This window comes from Bidens hawaiensis, unplaced genomic scaffold (assembly GCF_021521415.1).
Source record: "Bidens hawaiensis isolate Kalapana, Puna unplaced genomic scaffold, B.hawaiensis_p1.1 tig00024811_1, whole genome shotgun sequence".
NCBI lineage: Eukaryota > Viridiplantae > Streptophyta > Magnoliopsida > Asterales > Asteraceae > Bidens > Bidens hawaiensis.
The window spans coordinates 199,561-226,046 of NW_027493924.1; the positions used below are offsets into that span (position 1 = coordinate 199,561).

The 26,486-nt window shown below is 37.8% G+C and overlaps 1 protein-coding gene across 1 annotated transcript; it reads left to right on the top strand.

Moving 5' to 3' along the window:
* The first annotated feature begins 1,015 nt into the window (after positions 1-1,015).
* On the top strand, positions 1,016-26,111 carry LOC143570002 (ABC transporter G family member 9-like). Its single transcript, XM_077055769.1, has 4 exons — positions 1,016-1,108; positions 22,258-23,044; positions 24,821-25,143; positions 25,458-26,111. The coding sequence occupies exons 1-4, from the start codon at positions 1,016-1,018 to the stop codon at positions 26,109-26,111; spliced, it is 1,857 nt and encodes a 618-aa protein (XP_076911884.1).
* The last annotated feature ends 375 nt before the right edge of the window (positions 26,112-26,486 follow it).

Here is a 26,486-nt window from a genome sequence, read left to right on the forward strand (position 1 = left end):
TAAAAAAAGAACAAAAAGGTATATATATAATTTAAAATGATTAACCTAATCATCCAACAGTGAGTGAAATTAGTGATTGTGCAACTGCAATAATAATTGCATCAAACAAACTATACAATTAATATTATTAAAGTCCTAGGTCACAGATTTGCAATCCTGATGCACAAAAGATGAGAAAAAAAAAGAGTAAGCATTGGTGACCTGAAGAGAGAAAACGTAGACGTAGAGGAGGTGTTTGGGGTTAGGGTACAGATTCACACTATCAATGTTATTGATCATCAAAGGTTTCTATTTGAATTGAAGGATGGCATGGGAAGGGTAAGCGACTCAATTGAGCAGATTCAAGAATTAATTGTAATTGAAGGGGAAGAGGAGAAGCAAACATTGAAATTTAACGGAGTAATTAAAGAATTTTACGGTTACGCCGGAAGTTTTATATGTAATATAGATATAGATAATATAACTTTAGTTTCAAAAATTGTATTGAAATGTACATTAATTTGTTATTACAAGATAGCATGATAAAGTAAATGATACATAAATTATTTTCTTTTTTAAATATGCCATTTAGTTGTTAGTTAAGTGTTGAGGTTGGTAGCCTAGTGAGAGAGAAACCGTCTTTTAACCACACCAAGTTCTTGTGCTTGAGTATAAGAAGCTTTTGCAAGTTTGGAATGAGCTAACTTGGGTTACAATTAAACAACCATTATATGTATCGAAAAAGTTTGTGTAACCGAACAAAGGAGGTGTGAATGCTAGCTAGAAAGATACATATTGGAAATTGGTAAGCAAAAATGTATGAAAGCAAGGAGAAAAACACTCGAACAAAAATAAAACAAATACGACACGAAATGCTATAAAAAGGATATAAAAAGCACACCTCTATTGCATGACATCTCTTTTCTCTCTCCTTTAATTTCACATTTTACTATATAAACACACATTTATAGTCACCTAAACAACTACCTACATAAATCTTATTATTATATAGACTTGAACCGAAAGAGATAGATTGATGTCGGCAGAGATGACTAACATAGAGGCACAATATTCATATGAGCAAACTTCATCATTCTTCAACAAAATTGATCGTCCGGTAACATTGAAGGTTTGATTTTTAACTTTTAATTAATTATTGGTTGCACGTAGAAGATAAGACATGGATCTAATTGTCTGATTTTAACATTTAATTATTTCTAGTTTTGTAAATTGTTAACATCATGTAGAAATTGACTTAATTGCTTCTTATGTATTGCTAGACGAGTCCACGACAAAACGAGTTTGGGTTTCATAGGCCTAAATGATGTCAATGATCCTAATTCGGTCTTGTATATTGAATGCAAACCAATTCAGGGTATACTGTTAGAAATTAAATCAGAGTTATTTATTAAATGGGTGTAGTTAGAAAAAATATTTATCAATCGGTGTAGTTTAAAAACAAATTATTAAAATGGGTATTTTCTTAGAACTTGTTTGTTTCTCTCCTAATCTAGTTGGTTAAATCTAATTCACTAAAATTAAATTAACAAATTGCTAAAAATAAAATTAAATAAAAGAGAAACTCTATTTAATATTTATAATTATCCGTTTACAATCATATATTATAAATTAAAGTATTAGCGCCGTTTTTTCCCTTTAAATTAAGGAGTTTGTTTGTTATCCTAAAACTAACTATATATATATATATATATAAATGGAAACCTTAAGCTACAGTAGTTTTTAGGAGGTTCAATCAGTGGTTGTCATATGACGGCACTAAGGTAGTATTTGGTATCCAGGAATGACAGAGGTAATAGAATGATTCATTACGTGGGAATAAAAAAAATAGTGTTTGGTTGTTCAATGGAATGAAATCATCTATTATACATGGAATCCCATTCCATCAAAACCATTCCTTCCCACCCTCATTTTTTTTCCATTCCATTCCTCCTTCACCCTACTTTCTCACAACCACCACCACCTAACAACGACTACCACCACTACCATTGCGGCCACCACCACCTCACCGCCACCGTCGTCGTTGCCACCACCTCCGTTGCCGCCGCCACCACCACCACCTGACCGCCACCACCGTCGCCGCCGCCCTACCATCGCCATCACTACCAATGCTACCACCGCTTGACAACTGCCACCCCCACCACCACCACCACAACCACCGCCACCACCATTTTCGTCACCTGAGCTACCACCACCACCATCGCCATTGCATTTTTTTTTATAAAAAAAAAATATTTTTAGATAGGAGTGTTTTTATTATTTCTATTTCATTCCTATAATTTTTTTTGGATACCAAATGACATAAAGTAATAATTCATTTCATTCCCATAGGTTAACCAAACAAGACAAATGAATGGCAATGATCCATTTCATTCCTTTGTCCATTTCATTCCTTCTCCCATTCCTTTGTCCATTTCATTCCTTCTCCCATTCCATTCTCTCTTCATTCTATTACCTCCAACCAAACATACCTAGTTTATTTTTTTTAATATTTCGAAGGTAGTTTATATATTTATTGATTTGAAACCAGCAAAAGTAACATAAATGTTAGCTGCCTTGGTGGTATTGTGGTGGTCTTGCAATATTCAACATCTGGGTTCGAACATGTTGGTTTCCGGTTTTTTTGTTTTCTTTTTGTTTTTTTAAATTGATATAGATTTTTGTATTATTGTAGTGTACTATGTTCTATGTGTGTTTGAACCTTACGACCAACACATTATACTATGTTTAACGTGTGTTTGAACCTTACGACAAGCGCAATATACTATGCTTAATGTGTGTTTAAACCTTGCAACCGGCGCAACGCGCTGAAGGCAACCTCTAGTTAATATTATGACTATTAGAAGTTTGGGTGAATATGGTCCAGGTAGCTTTGTTTTTTAAAATTTTATTTATTTTTTAATTTTTATTTTAAGCAACAGTGGACTGGCCAAACTTTTTCTTATTAGTTTTTTCTTTTATTAGTTAACTCATATATTTAAATAACCAATTAAGTGAATATATTATTTTTTTTGGTTTTTATCTTTCGTTAGCATGAGTTTTAATGTTACATAATAAACAAATAATGGAACGTACACTTTTCGATATATTTTTGCTTACATTACAACTAAATTTTTGGGTTTTATTTTTCGTTTGTGGTAGCGAATATATCAAAATGAAAGGACTTTACTATTGTTGTATTCTATAAGTAACATCTAACCTAATGTCTTTTAATAAAATTTCTAATGTTTTTTTATGTTTTTGTTTTTTATGCCCTGTACAAAACCAGATCGAGTTTTCTAGTATTACACGTATCCTAAAACCTAAAATATTAATAAAAAAATTAGCATTGAATTATGAATGACTTGAGCAATAAAAAGAAATTGTCGTTGATTTTTAGTTTTAAATTACGAAGGGTAGAATTTGTCAGCTTCTTGCAAATATAATATTTTGGTGCATAAGGTTATTATTTTAACAATATGCTGACAATAAAATTATTATTATTGTTATTATTATATGCTAATATAATTTTTTGATAAATTGTTAGGCCCCTTTTTAGTTATATTAGTCTTTTGTATTGATAATTATGTATTGGGTTATTTTGTTTATTTTGTATTTTAGGCCCAAGAGAAAAAGTGTAAAGAAGCCCATTGGGCATTTGATGCATCCTACTTAGAGGTGCACAAACCGGTTTTTTTAAAAAAAACCGGTTCGGTTATTAACCGGACCGGTTTTTTTTTGGCCCGGAAAAAAACCGGTTCGGTTAATAACCGGACCGGTTAATAACCGGTTTTTTGCTGTCAAAACCCTAACCGGTCTAACCGGTTTTTTTATTAACCGGTTTTTTTTATTAACCGGTTTTTTTTTTTTTTTTTTTTTTTTTTTTTAAATTTCGCGGTTTCAAATACGAATATTTGTTTTTTATATTTTGTACTTAATGAAGACCATTATTTTTTCACAGTATAAACAAACCGGTAACTACAAGGCAAAACGGTAACTACAAGGCAAAACGGACTGACCGAAGCCATTCTTCGCTTTCGTTGTTAGGGTTCTTTGCTTGGAAGATGAGTATGAGTGTGTGTTGGTGAATGTGTTTTCAACAAACCAAAGATTAAAAACACATAACTTTCATTTATAGTTTTTACATTAAAAATACAAACATTAAATCGTTATCGCATATTCGTAACTCAAAAATATAAAAATTAAATCATTAACACTGAAGAAATCTTTGCCAAGAACTGTTGTTCATGATTTAACTCAAAAATACAAACATTAATTGTGAACTAGCAGATGCTCCTGTTGTTCCCAATCGCAGTTTGTTCATGATTTGCCTCCATGTTTGCTGTTTCTTTAACTAAATTAGAAAAATCCAAATCAACAAGTAAATAAGAGCACATACTAGGAAAAAGAATGCTTAGACACGATTACATGAACAACTTGCTGTTTCTTACTCATGATTTGCCTCCATGTTTGCTGTTTCTTTAACTAATTTTCTTCGCTACCCGATCCCGAGCTATTTCTTAGGTAATCGTCGTACGCGGCTTCTTCATCGGTCATTGGTTGAGTGTGTCCTTCATTGACCTCGTCTTCATACAAGCCCGCTTCATACTCCATTTCCCCATCGAGTGAGCGTTGATGTTGTGCCCTATCTAAAGAGTCCAAGTAATCCTTGTAGCAAATCGACATCTCTATAGCTGGTGCAGTGAGTCGAGTCCTCCTAATCGATATAACCCTGCCAGAAACAGAAAAAGCAGACTCCGAAGCTACCGTGGAAGCTTGGACCGTTAGTAAATCTTTGGTCATGGCGGCGAGGATCGGAAACTCATCCTCCTTACCTCTCCACCAAGCCAGCAAATCAAGACTTCTAAATTCATCCGGAGTCATGTGTTTCACAAAGTTGGTACCACCATACCTTCCAAGTTCACTGCTTTGGGTGTTTACCTTTTGACGTTTACCGGCGTCTTCCCAAATCATGTAGTACATCCCCATTTCAAGGTCGGTTTGGGATTGGGATTGGGCAACAGCTCTTAACGAGTCATGAATTTGGGAAGACGACCCGTATTTTGTAAGGTAGACATCATACATGTTTGACAAGGTGGTGTTGAAAGCATTCTTTAAAGTTTGGCTATAATAGGGGTTTTGATCGTCGTTTAACCCTAGCTCATCACAAATTTTTTCTATTAAAGCTTCAACACCACCAACATTGATGCAAGGGTTTAACGCAGCAGCACATGTCAAAACAGCGGGTAGTTCTTGAAAATATTTTCTAAATTTTTCTTTCATTTTTACACCCATATCAAAATAAGGTGCAACCCTACAATGAAGTTCACTCAACTTTGTGCACATGACAGCAATTTTTGGTAAAGCAATGGGGCTTGTTGGATAGTAAACCCCGGATAAACTAGTTGTGCAAGATTTAAAAATTTGAAGGACCTCCGTAACGATCTCAATCAATAACCAGTTTCTAGGATCGTACGGTGCACATTTACCCCTACTTGACAAAATTTGATGAAACGCAATTAATGATTCTTTTTGTTGGATGGCTTTCTCAAACATATTACAAGTCGAGTTCCATCTTGTTGGACAATCCCAATTTGGCCCCAACAATTGACAATTAGCTTCTACACAAAATTTTTTGTATCTTGAAAATGTTTTATTGTTGCTAAAAACATCTCGTAACATTCTTTTAAAATTGTTTCTTTGCGTTTCGATCACGTTTAACCCATCTTGCACGGCCAAGTTGATAATATGTGCAATGCATCGGCTATGAAAAAACGCTCCATCACAAATAGGTTTATACTTTAATTTTAAATGGCCAACCGCGGCCGTATTGTTGGACGCGTTATCAAACGAAATTGAAAAGATTTTATGTTCAATCTTGTATTGTCGAATGACTTTATCCAAGATTTGAAAAATATTTCTACCCGTGTGCGGGTAATTAAACAATTGAAACGCAACGGTTCGTTTCATCATTTGCCACGACTCGGGGTCAACCCAATGAGCCGTCACACAAATGTATGAGTCGGGCGAACCATGAGGTACCGACCACATATCCGTTGTTAAGTTTACACCAGTTTGTAAGTTTGAAAAGTATGAAATTAGTTCGGATTTAGCGTTTTTCCATGCTTTAAGACAATCTCTTCTAAGGGTCGAACGACTTACGTGTTGGTAGCGTGGTTGAACATAGTTTTGCATCATCTCCGTGAATTGAGGGTTGTCGAAGTGGTTGAAAGGAAGTGTTTGTTGAATCACAAAGTTTGAAAACTGTTGACGTACCGTTTCAACGTCGTACGTAAACACCGCTCCTTGATTCGTCATCTCCGGCTGCGAACTACTTCCCGATTCGTCCTTCAAGGCCTTGCAAAAGGGCCTTTGTACATGTGCTTTTAAAGTGGAGTTTGCATCTTTGCCATAAAACTTCAAACAATGTTTGCATCGAGCTTTTTGGCTACCGTTAGACATTTCGCATAGGTCGAAATGTTGCCAAACATCATGGTTTCGTTTCGTGGGGATGACCCGAACGACCGTTTCTCCCGTGTTCGAGGCACCCATGTTGACGGATGAAGCAGCACTTTGGGAGGCCATGATAATCGACTACGAAATAAGAGTGGTATACTCGAGTATGACATAAACGACTACGAAATAAGAGCGTATGGAGTGGTAATGTGGTATAATTGAGCGTGAGATAACAAAATAATCGCGTATGAAATAAACGTTTAGAGCGTTTGGAGTTGTATAATCGAGTGTGATCTAACCAATACCTAACCTAAACTATATATAGATGTTTGTGGGGGTAAAATGGTAAAAAAAAAAAACGGTCCAAAAACAAAAAAAACGGTCATATAGCCGTTATAAACCGGTTAACCGGTTTTTCCATAACCGGTTAACCGGTTTTTCCATAACCGGTTAATAAAAAAAACCGGTTTTTCCATTAACCGGTTCGTTAACCGGTTTTGGATCTAGAACTTGTAACCGAAAGACGAACCGGCGGTTTCTAAACCTGTCAAACCGGTTTTTAAAAAACCGGTTTTTGTAAAAACCGGTTTCCGGTTTAAACCGGTAAACCGGTTCCCCAACCGGTTTTTTTGGCCATCTCTAATCCTACTTCTCATGGCATGCTTTCTATAAATAGGAAGCATGCCATGAGAAGTAAAGGTTGTTGTTGATATTCAAAGATAAAAACCTTTTGTTATAACACTCTCTCATTCTCTCGGCTCTCTCTCTCTCGTTCTCTCAAACCATCGAAAATAACATCTCAAGATCCGAGACCGCTTAGGTGGCTTAGTGTGATTTCCGCTAGCACTAAGCTCGGTTGATCCAAGACTATTGTTAGATCTACCCACCTAGGGACCTACAATTGGTATCAGAGCTTTGGCTCACTAGTTGAGGGTTTTTGGATCACAACCTTGGGTTTTGATCTTGAGAAGATGAAAACAAGTGTTCTTGCTAAAAAAAAAAGTTCACAAACACCACAAAAACAAGAAAAATACAAAAAGAATCGGCAAAATCTTCATAAAAGTTTTATAAAGCGTTCTTGGTGAAGATAGCAAGTGTTCAAGTTCTAGATCTAAAAGTTTTTAGGCTTAAAAGTGATAAGCTTTGGTGTTACGGGTTGTTTGAAAAGTGTTGAAATTGACAAGTGAAAATTTTCGCTTCTCATGGCATGAAGATCAGTGTACCAACCTTTGACCTAGAACTGACAGTTAGGTGGAACAAATCCCAAGAAAGATTGCTTCTAGAAAATTGAACTTTTTCGCATCAAAGAGTTTTTCGCTTCGCTTAAAGGTTTTTCGCTTCGCTTAAAACTGTTTCGCTTCGCATGAAACAATTTCGCTTCGCTTGGAAACTTTTTCGCTTCGCTTCACTGTTCACGTTTCGCTTCGCTTAGAAACTTTTTCGCTTCGCTTCACTGTTCACGTTTCGCTTCACATAGAAATTTTTTCGCTTGGCATTACTGTTCATCAGAAGTTTTTCGCTTCGCTTGGGGCAACCTTTTCGCTTCGCTTAGCTGAACCTTTTTCGCTTCGCTTAGCTGAATTTTTCGCTTCTCTTGGCTTCATTTTTTCGCTTCGCTTGAAAAAGGGTTTCGCGCGAAAAACTTACCTGTGTTGAATTTTCAAGTAATTTAAAGTTTGCTAAGTGTTTGAGACTTCTGAAATCATGACAAGCACGGATTCTGAGCTGTTGAAGGGGTATTTGTTGTTGGAAAACCAAGTGGGAACACCTACAAAGCCACCAAAGTATATGACCTTGGATGATAACTTTGCAGACTTCAAATGGAGATTCATGAACTATATCTCATTGACTGAGACTGATTTGATGAGATGTTTTGAACAAGGTTCTCATGTTCCCGTGACTCGCACTGATGCTGGGGAACAACTTAAGGCTCCAAAAAACTATGATCAAGCAGATAGGGACCTGTTAGCACAAGACAAGAAAGCCTATCTCATTTTGACTGTTTGCCTTTCAAATGAGATCACTGAAACTCTTCGTGAACTCACAAGTGCAAAGGGTCTGTGGGAAGCTCTTGTTGAGAAAGTTGAGGGCAATGCCGAAATTAGGGAAAACAAGAAGGCCCTATTAAAGGAAGAATTCAATATGTTTAATCATCGTCAAGGAGAAGCTGTTTTGGATTTGGTCAAGAGATTTGAGAAGTTGATGGTAAGAATTAGGGCTGCAAGTGTCAACATTGCAAATGCTGAGGTCAATCACAAGTTGATGAATTCACTACCATACAGCTGGAGCATCAATACCATTACACTCAAAAGAACTACAAATCTGAATGCCATGACAAACAGTGATTTGATCTCCACAATCAAGTCATTTGAGATGGATGAGCAGATGAGAATGAATAATCATCTAAGTTCTCTGAATCAAGCTAGAGTAAGTTCTGCTTCCTCAATGCCAACTGCTTTCATAAGCAAGACTCAACAGAATGTGTATCCTGTGACCACTCCCAAGTACTCCCCAAGTGTACCTTCACAACCAACAGCATTCATCTCAACCAGTAATCAATCAGATTCTTCCATTACAAGTTCGTTTCAAAAGGTAGTCGACAGTGCGGTTGCCCAAGCCTTAAAAGCACAAGGGATTTCCTCATCTTCAAAACCTCAACCAAGCAAACCTTCAAGTTTCTGTGAAGCACTACCCATTTTGAATGACTCCAACATCGCAATAGTTCATGCTTTTCTGTCAAGCCATGAAGAGTTGATGCAAGGAAATCTATTGCCACCATAGTTTGAAGCTGGAGATTTAAGAGATATCAATCAAAAGGATCTTGAAAAGATGGATATCAAGTACCAAATGGCAATGGCGGCGCAAAGAGCTACAAACTTCATGAAGACGTACGAGAAAGATAGCTTCAATGATTCTGACAGAAAAAGGATTGGGTTTGATAAGTCGAAGCTGCGATGTTACAATTGTGGTGAGATGGGTCATTTCTCCCGAGAATGCACGAACCAATCAAAACCTGCCAATGATATTCGTGTGACTGAGGTGACAGAGAAGAGAACAGCAAGGCTGCAGGAAAAAGGCATGAGGTGCAGAAACCAAGCAGCTCATCACAAAGAATTGGAGGTCATCCACACAAGGGCAACTCAAGCTCAAACTCAAAGGCCCTTGTCTCCCAATCGGAGGTCCAAGTTGGTGTGGATTGGGATGATCAATTCCAAGAGCTGCAAAATCCTCTCAACATGGCTGGCATGGCTTTCACAAACAATGAAGCTTCTTCGTCTGCTACTACAAGTTCTGATGTGTCACCATCTGATGAGGTAAAAAGAAATCTTTGCACTCAAGCTTGTGTGAATAAGGTTACTTATTATAGATATCTTCAGGACGAAGTTTTGAAAGAAAACGCAAAACTTCGTCAACTAAATGCTGAGTATGTGAAGGCTGACAAGATATATGTTGAAAAGATTAAAACACATCACGATGATGTTGCAAATCTTAAACTTAAAATCTTTCAAGGAGAGCACAATGTCATCTATTACAAAGACATAATAATTAAATTAAAAGATGAGATTGAAAAGTTAAAACTTCACCTTTCTGATAAACAAGAAAAGGAAAAACAAGTTGAAAGATTTGAAGCATCATCTGGAAGTTAGATGATCTTATTAGAGCTCAGAGGAGTGCTAAAGTTAAATCTGGGCTAGGTTATGATTATTCAGCGGTGCCTCCACCAATGAATGATAATTACCCTTGCCTACCCCATTTTAGCTATAATACTTCTCCTGATGAAGAGATGGCTATGGTATTGGTAAACTACCAAAACCAGTGAAATTTGTTTAAGTTGCCTCTACATCAACAACTCAAATTTCATCATCTGATAAGTCTCACGTCAACGTGTCTTGTGTAGCAGGTGATGTAAGTGGTGATTGTGGGAAGGTTAACCAGGATTGTAAACCAAAGGGAGAGTTAGAACCCCATTTTGAATCCTGTGTGGGTTTAACAAAATCAATTAACAATCCTGTTTGTAACAAAATGTGTGAATCAATGATAGGAAGTTTAATGTCTAGATCAAAGGATGTGTTTTGTGAATCATCAAGTGATGACAATTGTATAAATGTTTGCAATGAAATTGAATGTTCCTCTTCTGATTCAGGATGTGAAACTGTTTGATGAAACCATTGAAGTCAAGGTTAATGAACAGACTAGTCAAAGCTGCTTATCAACTGATAATAAGGCTGAGAACTTGATAAAAGAAAAGTTTGGTTTTGTGAATGAAAAACCAAGCACTTCCTGTAAATACATACCACCTAAGAAAATTTCATTTTCTCAAAATACAAATCATAACAACAGTTCTCAATATTATGATCAATTTGATAATGCCTATTACTACTCTCGACAAAAACCAAGGCAATCAAATCATTTTGCAACTCATCATTCAAATGCTTACATTGGAGGAGAGATAACAAAACAAGGGAAGGTCTCGAATGGTACTTTGACATTCGATGAAGTCAATCTGGTGGAACAGCTAAACCAAAACCTGCTCAGCGTCTCTTAGATCTGTGATAAGAAATTCTCAACCCTTTTTACTGAAAATGAATGTCTCATTCTGAAACCAGGTTTTAAAGTCCATGAGGAGTGGATTATGATGCGTACTCTGAGGCACAACGATGCCCACATTCTGGACATGAGAAGCAATTATTCCATGCGTTCTGCTTCTTGCTTGATGTCCAAGGCCTCGGAGAACGATTCATCTTTATGGCATCGACGTTTGGGGCACGTCAACTTTAAGAACTTAAATACGTTGGTTAAAGGTGAACATGTGAGGGGTTTACCAGTAAAATCTTTTCCCACTGTGTTGAAAAATGTTTATCTTGCTCTAAATGCAAACAGCACAACTCCGTATGAAGTCTTCTATGGAACGAAGCCATCAACGATGCTTGCTTTACCCAGAATCGTGTGCTTCTGAAAAAAAGACTGAACAAGACTCCGTATGAAGTCTTCTATGGAACGAAGCCAAGGGTAAATTTCTTCAGAACGTTTGGATGTCCCTGTACCATACTCCAAACAAATGCTGGAACAACCTCCAAGTTTGCTGAAAAAGCGGATGAGTGCTACTTTGTTGGTTATTCTGCTTATAAAAGTGCTTATCGTGTGTACAACAAGAAACCAAGAGTGATCTTGGAGTCTTTCAACATTGATTGGCAGGAGTTAAACCCTACTGATGCACACAATGGTCCGGACTGGATGTTTGATTATGAAGGATTGTTCAAGCAGTTTCGTGGAATGTACATGACACCAGATGCACCAAAGGTTTCCCCTGTTGTTTCTCCACCTGTTCAACCTGCTGATGATCAGTCTATCCTGATGCATGCTGTTTTGAAAGATCTTGGACATGTTGACATAGCTGCTGCTGCACCTATACATTATGTACAACCAGTGGCAAATCAACAAGCCCTGGTTGTTGATGAGCAACCCTCTGCCGAAGACGTGACTGATTCGGATTCTGATTCATACGTGTCAGCCGACAACAATCAAAATGTTCAAGTCAATCAAGTAGAGCCACTTCTTGCAGAACCAAGTGAAGTGGAATCTGTCCCCACACCTCCCTCAGAAGAAGACAATCAAGGATCTGTAGTGGAGGTGAATGCATCAAATGACCAGGTTGAACCAAGCCCAAATGATGCTTCTGATGACACCAACACTACCTCTGTTCCAGCAGTAGCTTTTCCATTCTATGACAACCTATAGGAAGGTCCCATTGCTCCAAAACATTTGGTTGAACCGCAAGAAGATGAAACTAATCCTCAATCAAGTGTTTCTGTCCCTGCGACCACTGTCTTCAACTATCCCATAGAGAGTATGACAATCAACTTGCGGCAACACCAGTCGAGCATGTCGAACAAATTCCATAGTTACCGATTCATCGTCGACATCCGACTGAGAACATCATTGGCGATTCGTCCACTGGCATCCAAACATGTAGTACTTCCGGTAACATTAACAGATGTCTTTTTGCTTGTTTTATTTCACAGGTGGAACCCAAGGATTTCAAAGTCGCACTGAAAGACAACTCCTGGGTAGAAGCCATGCAAGAAGAGCTGTTACAGTTTAAGAAGCTACATATTTGGAGGCTAGTGAAGAAACCAGAAAATAAAAGGCCGATCGGAACGAAATGGGTGTTCCGAAATAAAAAGGATGACAAGGGGTTGATCATTAGAAATAAAGCCTGGCTTGTTGTACAAGGTTTTTGGCAACGTGAAGGTCTTGATTACGATGAAGTCTATGCACCAGTAGCCAGACTAGAAGCAATTCGTATCTTTCTGTCATACGCCTCGTACATGAACTTCAAAGTGTATCAAATGGACGTGAAGACTGCTTTCTTGTATGGGAAAGTAAAAGAAGAAATCTATGTCAGTCAACCGACAGGCTTTGAAGATCCATCTCATCCTGATCATGTTTACCACCTTGACAAAGCAATTTATGGTCTTCACCAAGCACCTCGTGCATGGTATGCCACAATGGCTGATCATTTGGTGAAAAATGGTTACAAGAGAGGAATCGTTGATCAAGTTAAGAAGGTCAACGGTGATTTGATTTTGGTGCAAGTTTATGTCGATGACATCATCTTCGGGTCCACGAATGAGGATCTGTGCAAGGAGTTCTCTGAGGTCATGCAATAGCGATTTAAGATGAGTTCCTTAGGGGAGATGACTTTCTTCCTAGGCTTACAAGTTGAGCAAAAGAAGGACGGGACTTTGATTCACCAAGAAAAGTATGTTCAAGACATTATTCAGAAATTTGGTTTCAAGGACTCATCATCTTTAATGACACCAATCGCCACGCGACCCGTTCTAGCTCCTGATCCATCGGGAAAACCAGTCGATCAACACCTTTACCGGTCAATGATTGGTTCCCTGATGTATCTCACTGCAATCAGATCGGACATCATGTTCCCTGTTTGTCAGTGTGCCAGATATCAGTCCGACCCAAGAGAATCCCACATAACGGCTTTCAAGCGTATTTTCAGATACTTGAAGGGTAGACCACGTTTGGGTCTTTGGTATCCAAGGGAATCTTCCTTGGAACTTCATGCTTACACCGACAGTGATTATGGTGGATGCAACTTGGACAGAAAATCTACATCGGGTGGATGTCAATTCCTGGGAGATAGGTTGATCTCATGGCAGTGCAAGAATTTCTAACAAGTCACCGTGTCCACATCCACAGCAGAAGCCGAGTACATTGCCGCATCCAGCTGCTACTCTCAAGTGATTTGGATCCAGCATCAGCTGCTGGATTACGGTTTGAATTTCTATGGATCCATGATCAAATGTGATAATGAGGCGGCCGTTGCTATTGTTAAAAACCCGGTCCAGCACTCAAAGACTAAGCACATTGACATCCGAATACATTTTATTCGTGATTGTTATGATCATAAGCTTGTCGACATAAAGAGGGTCCATACTGACTATAACTTTGCAGATCTCTTTACAAAAGCTTTCAGTCGTGCCCGATTTTTGTTTCTTGTTGAGTCATTGGACATGATTTCTTTTGAGTAAATCTTATCTTTTAGGTTTTAAAACTGTATATATATTTCAAATATGTCACAGTTTTAGAGGGAGAAAATGAGTTAATCTTAACTCATCAAAAAGATTTTAAATTTACTTTTAGAAAAACAAAAATCAAGTAACTTGACTTAACAAAAAGATTTTAATTTTTATATACAATATTAATTTCATCCTTACTCTCATTTAAGAAAATTTTAAGAAAATTCAAAAAGTGTTATCCGGCTTAAAGGGAGCTCCTTTATAGAGGGAGACAGTTATTTTAAAATTTTAAATTAAGAATTTGATCCGAACCTTTGGAAAGTGATAGTATGTTGATATGGAATGATACTAGCGCGTTAAAAGAGTAGGACAAAAGGCTACAAAATCATTCATAGATGCGTAGGTAGGCTTGACAAACAAGTAAGTGTCGGGTGATATAAACTTAAATTAATGCCGTTGCCAGTGGCTATAAGTTTAAGAAGCGGTTGCATGATTCCGTGAAGTCATATTCATGAAGGCAAAAATGTAATTATACATGTCATACCCAAGCCTCTCTTTACTTGATCACAGTTGTCTTATGAAATATGTGTCAATTTTTAAATTTCCATTGAGTCAAGAAAAGAGTCAAGTAAAAAGCCAAGAAAAAGAAAACAAAAGAGTCAGAAAAACAAAAGAAAAGGAGTCAGAAAAGGAGTCAGTCCTAGGAATTTTAACTTCTGTTTTATTTCTTCATTTATTTTCGACTCAACCCTTGGACCTTCTACGTTTGTAGTCATACAAGATCTGATTGTTAAGGCCCTGAGTCTTCTGCTTTGTTTTACTTTCTTTCTTTTGTTCAAGCCTCGGACTTTCTCTGCGCGATAATATGGTATTATCCAACCTGATTGTTATGGCCTGAACTTCTGCTTTATTTTAATCTTTCTAGATCGAGTCAAGTGTGCAAAGCACAAAGTGTCATGCGTACAGTGTACAATAAGTCAAGTATGTTAATAAGAGTTCTGTGATCAACTAAGAAAGGTTTAAGTCAAGTTGAGGTGATTTGTTAACACAAAGTAAGCCTGAGATATGATGGAATCAGTAACATGTCTGATTAAGTGGGAACCACATAAGTATCGTGCCTAATTGTACTTTAAACGTATCATTTTGGCATCAAAACACTTGTCAAGTTAAAAAGGAGGACAATATCTACAGTCAATGATGAACTTGTGTCACAATAATTTCAAAATGGAAACGCGATCTAGGGCTTTGCAAATCAATATGATTCCATGTCGTGATCGTTCTTTGTAAATTAGATAAAGAATAGATCTATGTAAATTAATTCAATATTATGTTTAAACTCAAAATGTTTTAAATATTTTATTTTAAGTTTATTTTGTTTTGTTTTTGTTTTCTAAAATATTAAGTACCTGTACAGTTCACTATTTTAAGTTTTAGTTTTATTTTATTTTATTTTTAATTTTATTTTACTTTCATTTTATTTTATTTTATTTTTGTTTTATTTCTTTTAAATCAAATTTTACTTTATTCTATTTTGTTTTGTAAAAGAGATCAATTCTGCAAATGTTTAACAAGTAACGAACCGACAAAAGAAAATCATAAAAGTTAAACAAGTGCATGGATTCGGTGAGTAAATGCTTTTCGGGTTTGAAAATGCAAATATTTTTAAAGACCAAGGACTGAGAGTGTATTTCTGGTGAATACTCGCGACGTTTTGACCTTATCGCGAGATAGGCTGACCCTATATAAATGGGAAACCTAAAATCTCTTTCACTATTCACCAAAAAACTTTTACTTTTCACTCTCTCTCTTCTCTCTCATCTTCAAACTTTCAAACCCTAAGATCTCTTCATTATCAAACATGCCTCTGAATCCTGATTATCCTCCTTCGGGTCATAATAACTTCTGTGCTCTCGGGTTGCCAAAGGCAAAAGGGGACAAATTGTTCACATCTATGGTCAAGGGGCTTAAGCAATCACCCCTTGTACATACTATTATAGCCAACTCGGCTATTTATTACAAATGGGTCCTGGACTTCTGGGCTTTTGCTGAAGTAGCTGATGATGCTCTACCTTTCTCCACCAAAGTTGCAGGGAAGAAGTTAACTATTACCGAATCAGATATCAGAAGAGCATTAAAGATCAATGACGAACCAACCTATGCTTATGAAAGAGGTGATAGGACTAAGTTGGAAGATTTTGTGAGAAGTATGGGGTATGACGCGGAATGGAAGGGTCTGGAGAAGAAGCATCTACCACCTTACTGGAGATTTCTCTTCCATATTGTGACTCATTGCTTTGATGACATACGTGGGGGTTTTGACAGTATGAGAGTGGATTGGGTTCGTATAATGTTTGCATTGACGAGACGGGAAGAGTTCAACTATTCAAGGAGGATATTTCTGTGCATGTTTGCTAATGCTAAGAACGACTCCACGTGGCTTATGTACCCGAGATTTGTACAGATGCTGCTGGATGATTTGATCCCAGACGTTCCAAGGCTGGGGTCAAAGAAAGCCAAGGACAAGAAATCCCTTCCAGAGCCCTTTCACGTCAATGAGATCAAGACTTCTATTTTTGGTGTGTTGTTGAGCACCAAGACCAAGGGACATCAATATGAGGGACCACGACTAGATCCTAAATTTGGGTTGTTTGAGGAAACGGAGCCTGCTGGGGATGAGGCATCCGTTGAAAGTGAAGAGGTTGATGAGCCAGAGGCTGAGATGGAACAAGATTCATCTGACGAGCCAACTGAGGGCCGAACCAAGACCAAACACGATCTAAAGAGGAAGAAGGCTGAAAAGGGAAAGGTAATAGAGCTTGAGGAGGAAGAAGAAGACCAGCCGCCCCTGAAGCGTTTAAGGAAGCTTGGGGACTCCCAGAAGTCAACCAAGTTTCTTGTCAAGACTCCCTCACAAGACAAACCATCTGACCAACCAAAAATCACCAAAGAAGCCCTGGCCCAAGCCCTCAAAACACTATACGTAACCAAGATCCAAATCCCTACCTACAAGACACCAAAAACCAGAAAGAAAACCAAAGCCAAGAAAACCAAGACCCTACTCCACGACTCACCAGAATCCTCACCTAAACCTTCACCAACAGACCAACCCATTTCAACATTCCTACCCCAAATACCATCCTTACCACACTCACCACCACAACAACAAACCCAACCCGAACCTTCTCAAATCCCAACACCACCCACCACTACAACTTCACCAATCCTTACCGAAGCCATCACCCTACCTTTGCCAACAACCTCACCACCCATAATGTCCACCGCCCCACCATCCACCATTATCTCACCCATACCCATTTCCCGAGGAATGTCTTCGACACCTCCGGTGTATGCTGATCCTATCCTCGATAGGATTGTCGCACTGGAGGAATCCAACGCTAAGAGGGCGGAACGAGAGATTGTGCTCCTCATTTCATTAAAGAAATGAAACAGAAGGCGTTCGAGGATGAGGAAGCGAAAGCCGCTCTGAGGGAAAGGATTAGGGTGTTGGAAGAACAGAAGGAGGCAAGTGACGCACTTGCTGAAAATCAAAGATTATTGACAAACACCTTCCACACCCGAATCCAGAATCTGCAAGCTCTAATGAACCGTGAAGCATCTGAAAACGCAATCCTGAGAGCAGATAATTCAAGACTTGGAGACAGATTGGCCACTCTGGAAAGAAATTTTCCATCTGCGAGTGCTCCTAGGACAAGTCTTAACAAGAAGATCGAGGATGCCACTCGGAAGTGGGATGTTGAGAATGAGGCCACAAACTCAAGAGTTACAATCTTGGAGAATCAGCTCGGTTCATCCGCTTCCCTCGATTCACTCAGGGCCGAGATGGAAGCTATACAAGAAAAGATAAAGGAGCAAGATTGTCTGAATGAGCTGCAACTCAAAACAAATGAAGAAATGGTGAGCAAATACCAAGCGGCCTCAGACCTGATGGGTATTCATGAAGATGATTTTCATGGTCTGGAGGATAGGCTTGACACAGTTTTCAGGAGTTGGAGAAGGTCTGGTGAGACTTCTCAGGCTGGTGGCTCACAGCCTACCGCAGGTCTAAGTGTGGCCTTGCGAGGAGTTAGGGCTGAGGCGTTTGAAGGTGAGGCGACTGTTGGTCGGTTAGTACAACAGGGCGGCCAATCTAGCGGTGTTGGTGGTAGTAATGAGGGTGAGAAGGAAGGTGTTGATGTTGAAAGTGACGATGGTGATGACGAAGATGATGATGATGATGAAGAAGACGATGACAACGATGACGTTCATGATAGTTTTGATGATGATGACGACGGTGATAATGATGGGGGAATGGAGGAGATGGAGGAGCCGGGGCAGCAGGAGGTGGAGGTGGAGATAACACTCAATCACCTTCACACACTCAATATGAAGTTCAAGACCCTGCTGCTCACGACTCGGCTTGCAAAGTCAGGGAACATGATACACAGATCACTGACATGTATAAAGATTTGTTTCCTGACGACTTTGCAGGTATTATGGATGACTTTATCGTAGCAGGAATGAACTTGGAGCATCTTGTTGATCAGAATACAGAGGCGAGGGTTGAAGATGACTGCATCAACTACTCACCCAACCCAGACACTCCTCCTGCTAAAGTTCAAGCTTCAGAAACTCCCGCCACTGATCCCGTCTCCAATCCAACTGACGACTTGACACAGGAACTACCAAAGAGGAAGAGAAAGAATCACATTGTGTCGAGTCGTGCATGTGCCCGCGATCTCATCTATCCTTACCACGATGACTCGCTGATTGTATACGCAGAGTACAATAAGGAGAACGCGTGTTGGGTGATTAGACGATATAGTGGTGATCTGATTTATCTCAACCACCATGAGCTGAAGTCACTACCAGAGCTTGACCTCAATTATCTTCGAAAAGCTCTAGGTCATGGTGCGGTTGGGAGCACTTTGGATAGTTGGATCCTCGATTATCTTCATCGTCAATCGAGGGTCGACTACAAAGATGTTGAGCCAAATAAGGGAAGGAAATACAAGAACCCAAGAGAGATGGACCCAGCCACCGGAGAGCCACGAACAATGTGAAGATACAGGGCACCAAAGAATTGTCATATCATCTACCATGGAGAGCCCTTTATTCCCAACATCCTTTGAGACTTCATGGGCTGGGAATTTGACAACACAACAGGGGAGGCCGTCATACGTTGCTAAGATCGGCCTGAGATACGCGTATTTGACGAGCACGAGCTAATGTGGCTACATATAGAAGATATCAAGAAGCTCTACAATTCACCCCTGGGAACCACCGAGGACATCAGTCGTCAAAACACAGACGGGATAGTGGAAGCCTTCAACAAATTTGTTAGAAGAGTTGTTGAACTTCCACTACCCGAGGACGGCTGGCTGGATTACGACACTGACGGATTCCAATACTAAAGACTAGAGGGAGATTGTTAGGTCTCTTTTTAATTATATTAGTCTTTTGTATTGATAATTATGTATTGGGTCATTTTGTTTACTTTGTATTTTAGGCCCAAGAGAAAAAGTGTGAAGAAGCCCATTGGGCATTTGATGCATCCTACTTCTCATGCATGCTTCCCTATAAATAGGAAGCATGCCATGAGAAGTAAAGGTTGTTGTTGATATTTAAAAATAAAAACCTTTTGTTATAACACTGTCTCATTCTCTCGGTTCTCTCTCTCTCGTTCTCTCAAACCATCGAAAATAACATCTCAAGATCCGAGACTGCTTAGGTGGCTTAATGTGATTTCCGCTAGCACTAAGCTCGGTTGATCCAAGACTATTGTTAGATCCACCCACCTAGGGACCTACATGAATAATAAACAGACTTTTAGATTAAAAAAGACGATATTAAGACGATATTATCTAAATATAGTAAAGTACAATGTTGGTGCCGCAAGCCCGTGATTGGGCCAAGTGGCGGCACCACGTTGGCTGATTAATTTTATTTTTATTTTTTTTTAGTTTTAAGAACTTAACGATAGCTGACCAAACACCAATTTTTTATTTTATTTTTGTTGTAGTTTCGGTATTGTGACTAGCGCAATTGAAACTATAACGGAAATGATGAAAATACCAGTCTTTACCAACACTCGAGTTTTATCGACCAACGTAACCCATTGGTTCACCTCAATTTTTAAAGTTTTTTTGTTTTTGTTTTTGTTTTTGTTTTTGTTTTTGTTTTTTTTTGTTCGGATATGTAACAAGCATAACTGAAACCAACCAAATTCACGCCGAACTACCGCCTTGACGATTAGGAACAACAACGATTAGGATTTACCACCGCCTGGGTTTTACCGACCGAATAAATGTTTCTTTAAATATTTAATTTTTTTATGATAATATTTTTATATTCTTTTTATCTAAATATAGTAAAGTACAATGTTGGTGCCGCAAGCCCGTGATTGGGCCAAGTGGCGGCACCACATTGGCTGATAAATTTTATTTTTATTTTTTTTCAAGAACTTAACGATAGCTGACCGGACACCAATTTTATTTTATTTTTGTTGTAGTTTTGGTATCGTGACTAACGCAATTGAAACTATAACGGAGATGATGAAAATACCAGGTTTTACCAACACTCGAGTTTTATCGGCCGATGTAACCTCTTTGGTCCACCTCAATTTTAAAGTTTTTTTGTTTTTGTTCAGATATCATAACGAGCATAACTGAAACCAACCGAATTCACGCCGAACTACCGCCTCGAAGCCCAAGAACAACAACGATTAGGATTTACCACCGCCTGGGTTTTACTGACCGAATAAATGTTGCTTTAAATATTTAATTTTTTTATGTTAATATTTTTATATTCTTATTTGGCGAATTTAGTTTTTGGGTTTTAACGCTTCGGGTTTACCAACGTTGTCTATACCGTAACGAACGTAACCAATGTTGACTGAATTCATGTTGGCTCACCGTTGTAACGCTCGGGTTTTACCAACGCCATGGAACCAACGGCCTAGTTTTACCGACCGATAAGTATGCTAACATTTTTTATAATACGTAATACAAGTGACGCTATTTATTTTTTGTTTTTAGTTTAAACATGTTAATTTGACGATTTTATTTTTTAGGTTTAGTTCTGGTAACGTAACGAATGTAGACAATACTGACCGAATTCACGTTGACACTCCGATACCACACCCGGATATACCGACAAATTTCACCGCGTAACGCGCGAGTAAACCGCTAGTTAATACTAATAATAATAGCAATGTTCTCTTTTATTTAATTTTAACAATATGTAAATTTAATTTTAGTGAATTAGATTTAACCTATTAGATTAGGAGAGAAAGAAACAAGTTTCAAGAAAACACTCATTTTGATAATTAGTTTTCAAAATAAACCAAATTGACAAATATTTTTTCCAACTACACATTTGGTAAAAAAAATTCCATAAAAATTAGTTGTAAATATAGTGAATGATGTGCCGTCAAAATCGAAACGATTGCAAAGTTAGAGATATGCACATATATTCCATTTAAAAGTTGAATGCAATCCAATTTAGGGTATACTGCTAGAAATTAAATGATTGAAAATAAGTTTCAAACTTGGTGACACAAAAATCAGTTGTAAATATAGCGAACGATGTGCCGTGAAAATCAAAACGATTGCAAAGTTAGAGATCGACATCAACTTGGATGCAAAATTTGTAAGCCAGCCGCAAATTTTATGACCTCTTCATCACATCACATAAATATGAAAAAAATAACTAAGTTGCATATCTATCAATTATTTTGTCACAAAGTTGAATATTTGTTATTTTTTATATTAGGATTACTTTTTGATCTTTCTTTGCACAAGTAAATGTGAGGCCATAGGTGAGAAACAGTTGTGTTTATAGATAAATCATTAAGTTTATTAAAATCCTTTCCTCAATATTGTGTCATATTAAGAACATTTACTCAATAAGTAAATTAAACAAAGCAATAAAGAAATCAACTTTTTAAATAAAAATAAGTCTGGTTGTGGACCTTTGACCAAAATCAAGAACTTTTTTGAGATATATATTCAAGCTTATGCTGAGCTTCGAACTTGCCTGTTTAATTTAACTAGTGCTCCGGGTTGTATTTCGTCCTTGATACTGTAAATTTCACAGACCCGCCAATACCTTATTAATCAACGAGATCAATCAATTACAATTGTTACAAGTAATCATGAAGGCTTTAAATGTACTTTTCTATAACAATACTTAAGTTCAATGTCATGAGCATCTAAAATTTCTGTTTAGTTTGTAACAGTTAAAAATTGTCTTTGAATAATTAACTAACATTTGGTATGAAATACGACAGTTTCATGAAGTGGTATACACCATCAAAATTAAGAAACAAAGATGGATGAAAAAGAACACATCGCTAGAGAAGCCTATATTAAAAGGGATCACAGGCATGGTGTTGCCCGGAGAAATGTTGGCAATGTTAGGTCCATCTGGCTCTGGTAAAACTACACTTTTGACGACACTAGGTGGCCGACTAAGCGGCAAACTCGAGGGCACTATCACCTACAATAGCAAACCATTTTCAAGTATTATGAAACGATACATCGGTTTTGTAACTCAAGATGATGTTTTATACCCTCACTTGACTGTTGCCGAAACCTTAGTATTCACTTCTTTATTGCGGTTGCCTAAGAATCTTACAAGTCAAGAAAAGATCTCAAATGCTGAAGCCGTGATCAATCAACTTAGGTTGACAAGATGCAAAAATATAATCATAGGTGGCCCAAATTTAAGAGGGATATCTGGTGGAGAGCGAAAGCGAGTTAGTATCGGGCAAGAAATGCTTATAAATCCTAGTTTGCTGTTTTTGGATGAACCAACTTCGGGGCTAGATTCAATGACGGCTCAAAGGATTGTTTCAACATTATGGGAATTAGCAAGAGGAGGAAGAACTATTGTGATGACAATTCATCAACCATCAAGTAAGATCTTCTACATGTTTCATAAACTGTTGTTGCTATCAGAAGGGAATTCGTTGTTTTTCGGGAAAGGCTCAGAAGTTATGGATTATTTTGAAAGTATTGGCTTTTCGCCGTTGGTAGCAATGAATCCTTCAGACTTCTTGCTAGATCTTGCAAATGGTATGTCAGTAGTTGCTTTAATTAAGTGTCATGATCTATTTGCATAATAACTATGATGTGCGTCGGATAACCCTATAATAATGACCCTCACAACTAAGCTTTAAATATAAAACGAAAATCCTAAAACCACACACAACCGGCAAGTGTACCGATCGCAAGTAGTATAGACCTAGGAAGTCCGAGTATCGAACACGTGGACACGTAAGACGCTAACGATTACTAACCCTAGACAAGACCTACCTTAGAATAATATTTAATTGATTTTGATTTTTAATTACTTAACTGAACTAACCTAACTTACTGACAAAACTTACCAAAACTAGAAAACTTAACGACGAACTAACTGTGTTAACTTTGGATGGAGAAAAACGTCTACCTAGGTCTGAATCAAACTGTAGGCCTGACAAGCTAATGGATTGAATGATATCTAGACACCGGTCCCTAAAGATGAAACGACTAAGGATCGCTCGGGCTCACTGGATTACCTCTCGGTCTCACTCAACAAGCCTAAACCACTCAAAATCGACTAAAACGACCAAACCGGGAAACAATTGCTAACGTGTTCTAATGTTGGATCTCCTCTCGGTCTCACCAACACTCGACCCTAATGGCAATGAATACTACACAACCAAGGATAGAGGAACAATTCAACTTAAACCAAAATAGATCAACTAGTCGCTCAAAACACCTAAACCTGACAAGAAACGAACTCGCTCTCGCGCAATCCTTATTCTAGCATGCAAAGGTAGTGAGACAACCCTAACTTCTTATCACCTCTCGGTCTCTAAAAAGGTGCCTAACCGCTGTACTTTAACCCCAAATTCATGTAACAAAACCCTACGGTTGTACCTACCACAAACAAAACCTAAACACAAAGTCTAGAATCAAACAATGCACCGATCAATCAACACAAAACTAATTAACCGACACACGGGGTTTATGCAATGAATCACCAAAATTTCCAGCTCTTAAACACAACCTATTTCATGTCTAAATCAAACTTTACATTAACAAATCAAGTCTATCAATCAAACAATCCATAAAACTCATCAAACACTAACAATTAACATCATTCCTAGGTAGAACTAACAAGATTAGCCGAGAATCATAATTGGACAGCAGCTAGCACACAATAAAATCATCATAAAACTCATACCAATCATCTTAACAACCGTCCAACAATAAATTCTAATCATAAACAAGTCAATCCTTAAGGAAATTGCAAAACTAGTTAACAATTCAACAAGTATATGAAAGATTGATGAACAATAATGTAAAAGAAAGGATATGTGATGAATATGGGCTGCTTCTTGGCCGTGAAAACTAATGGAGAACGACCCCGAGGCTTGTCCTTGATTCCTTCTTCCTTCCTTAGCCGCCACAAGACCCGAACCCTAGCACGAAAAAACTTTTTTTTCCTTCTTTTCCCTGATGCTGTTGCGATCGGCTTCTAGCTGCCCACATTAGGTTTTTTTTCTTTTTTATGTTATAATATAATAGTAGGCTTGGGCTTTTCCATGATGTAACGGACCGGGCCTTGAGTTGTTTCTTGAAATCTCATGCGTATAAGGCTCGTAAGCTCCTAAAAAAGATCGGTTTTTCTTCCTTTCCGCCCTTTGCCTACAAGATAAATAAAAATATGTAAAACCTATCTAAAACAAGTTAAAATACATAAAATATAATATAATAACGTGGATAAAAGGTGCGAAAAATACGTGTGTTTTACAATACATCAAACTAACTTTGTGAATTTGGTGAAACTTGCAAACCAACTAGGGATATCATCAGAGGCTTCAAGTTTTTCAGACCAATATGATATTAGGCAGAAGTTGGCGTTGGCTTATAACTCAAATCTTGCTGAGAATCTGAAAGCTGAAGTTTTAGAAGTTGATGATCATGTGAACAATATTTTAGAGGACATTAAAGATGAAAGATGGACCACAACTTGGTGGCAGCAAGTCGAGATTTTGTTTAGAAGAGGTGTCAAAGAACGGAGGCACAATTTCTTTTCTACACCCAAAATTGGTCAGGTTATAGCGATAGCATTTCTTTGCGGTTTGCTATGGTGGCAATGCGATTCATCTCACTTGCACGATCAGGTATAATATTTCATCTCACCTATAAATAATGGCATATAGTGTTTATCCCCATAAAATCAACGTGAGTTAGAGTACCACAAAGTGGGCCATATGTGGGTTTTAGACTAGCTAGATTCTAGAGGGTGTGTGTTCGCCTTTAGAAAAAATAATTGCAAAAAAAAATTACGTTTATTTGACGCATGCAAAATGCGCCTTCTAAAGTAAAAAATAAATAAACCACTAATATTTATGCAACCAAGTGTCACTTTTCTTGTAGTGAATTGCAATCTAACATTGAATCTTTTGATACTTTGGAAAATTTTTATCATTTGTAGACAGGATTGCTATTCTTTTGCACTGGATTTTGGGGCTTTTTTCCTTTATTTCAAGCTATATTCACATTTCCTCAAGAAAGACTAATGCTTGACAAAGAAAGAACTTCAGGAATGTACCGACTTTCATCTTATTTCGTGTCAAGAACATTAGGAGATCTTCCAATGGAGATGGTTCTTCCCACTTTGTTTTGCAAAATAACCTATTGGATGGCCGGGCTCAAACCATCGGTTGGAAGTTTCTTGTATACGTTGTTCACGCTTCTCGTAAGTGTCTTGGTCTCAGAAGGGCTTGGACTAACGCTAGGTGCCCTGGTCATGGACCAAAAGTCAGCAACCATTCTAGGGTCTGTGATCATGTCATCCTTCACATTAGCAGGAGGTTACTATATTCAACATGTGCCTGTTTTTGTATCTTGGATCAGATACGTATCGATCAGTCAGCATAGTTACAAGCTCTTGATAGGGTCACAATATAAACATGGCCAGACCTACCAATGTGGTAACCGGACTTGTTTGGTTGAAGATTTTCCTGTTATTAAGAGTGTTGGGCTCGATGGGCAAATGACCGCAGTTGTTGCTTTGGTTATAATGCTTGTATTTTATCGGGTTATTGCTTATTTGGCTCTCATGAGAATTGGCCTGCCTAAAAAATAGTGTATAGAAATATGGAATTAAAGAAACAAAATTTCCAACTTTAAGAACGATATATAAAAGCATAACCTACTTTTCAAGCATGCTTCTCAAGAGCAACAATATAAGCAATGAGGCTACCTGATTAATTAATAATCGCCAATTAACAACGAAGATCACTTGCCTGTTGTTAGCCGGTAATATTTAGCCAAACTCTAGTAATCACATTGGTAATCGGCGTTAAGTATTGCACATTAATGAATGTTACAAGATAGATATGTAGAAGTTTGATATTTGTATATATTATTTTTCTCTTTAATTCATACTTTTCTTATTAAAGTTTTTATTGTTTGAGTTATCAGTGGATTTTTTGATCAGTTTGAGAAAATGGGGATTATG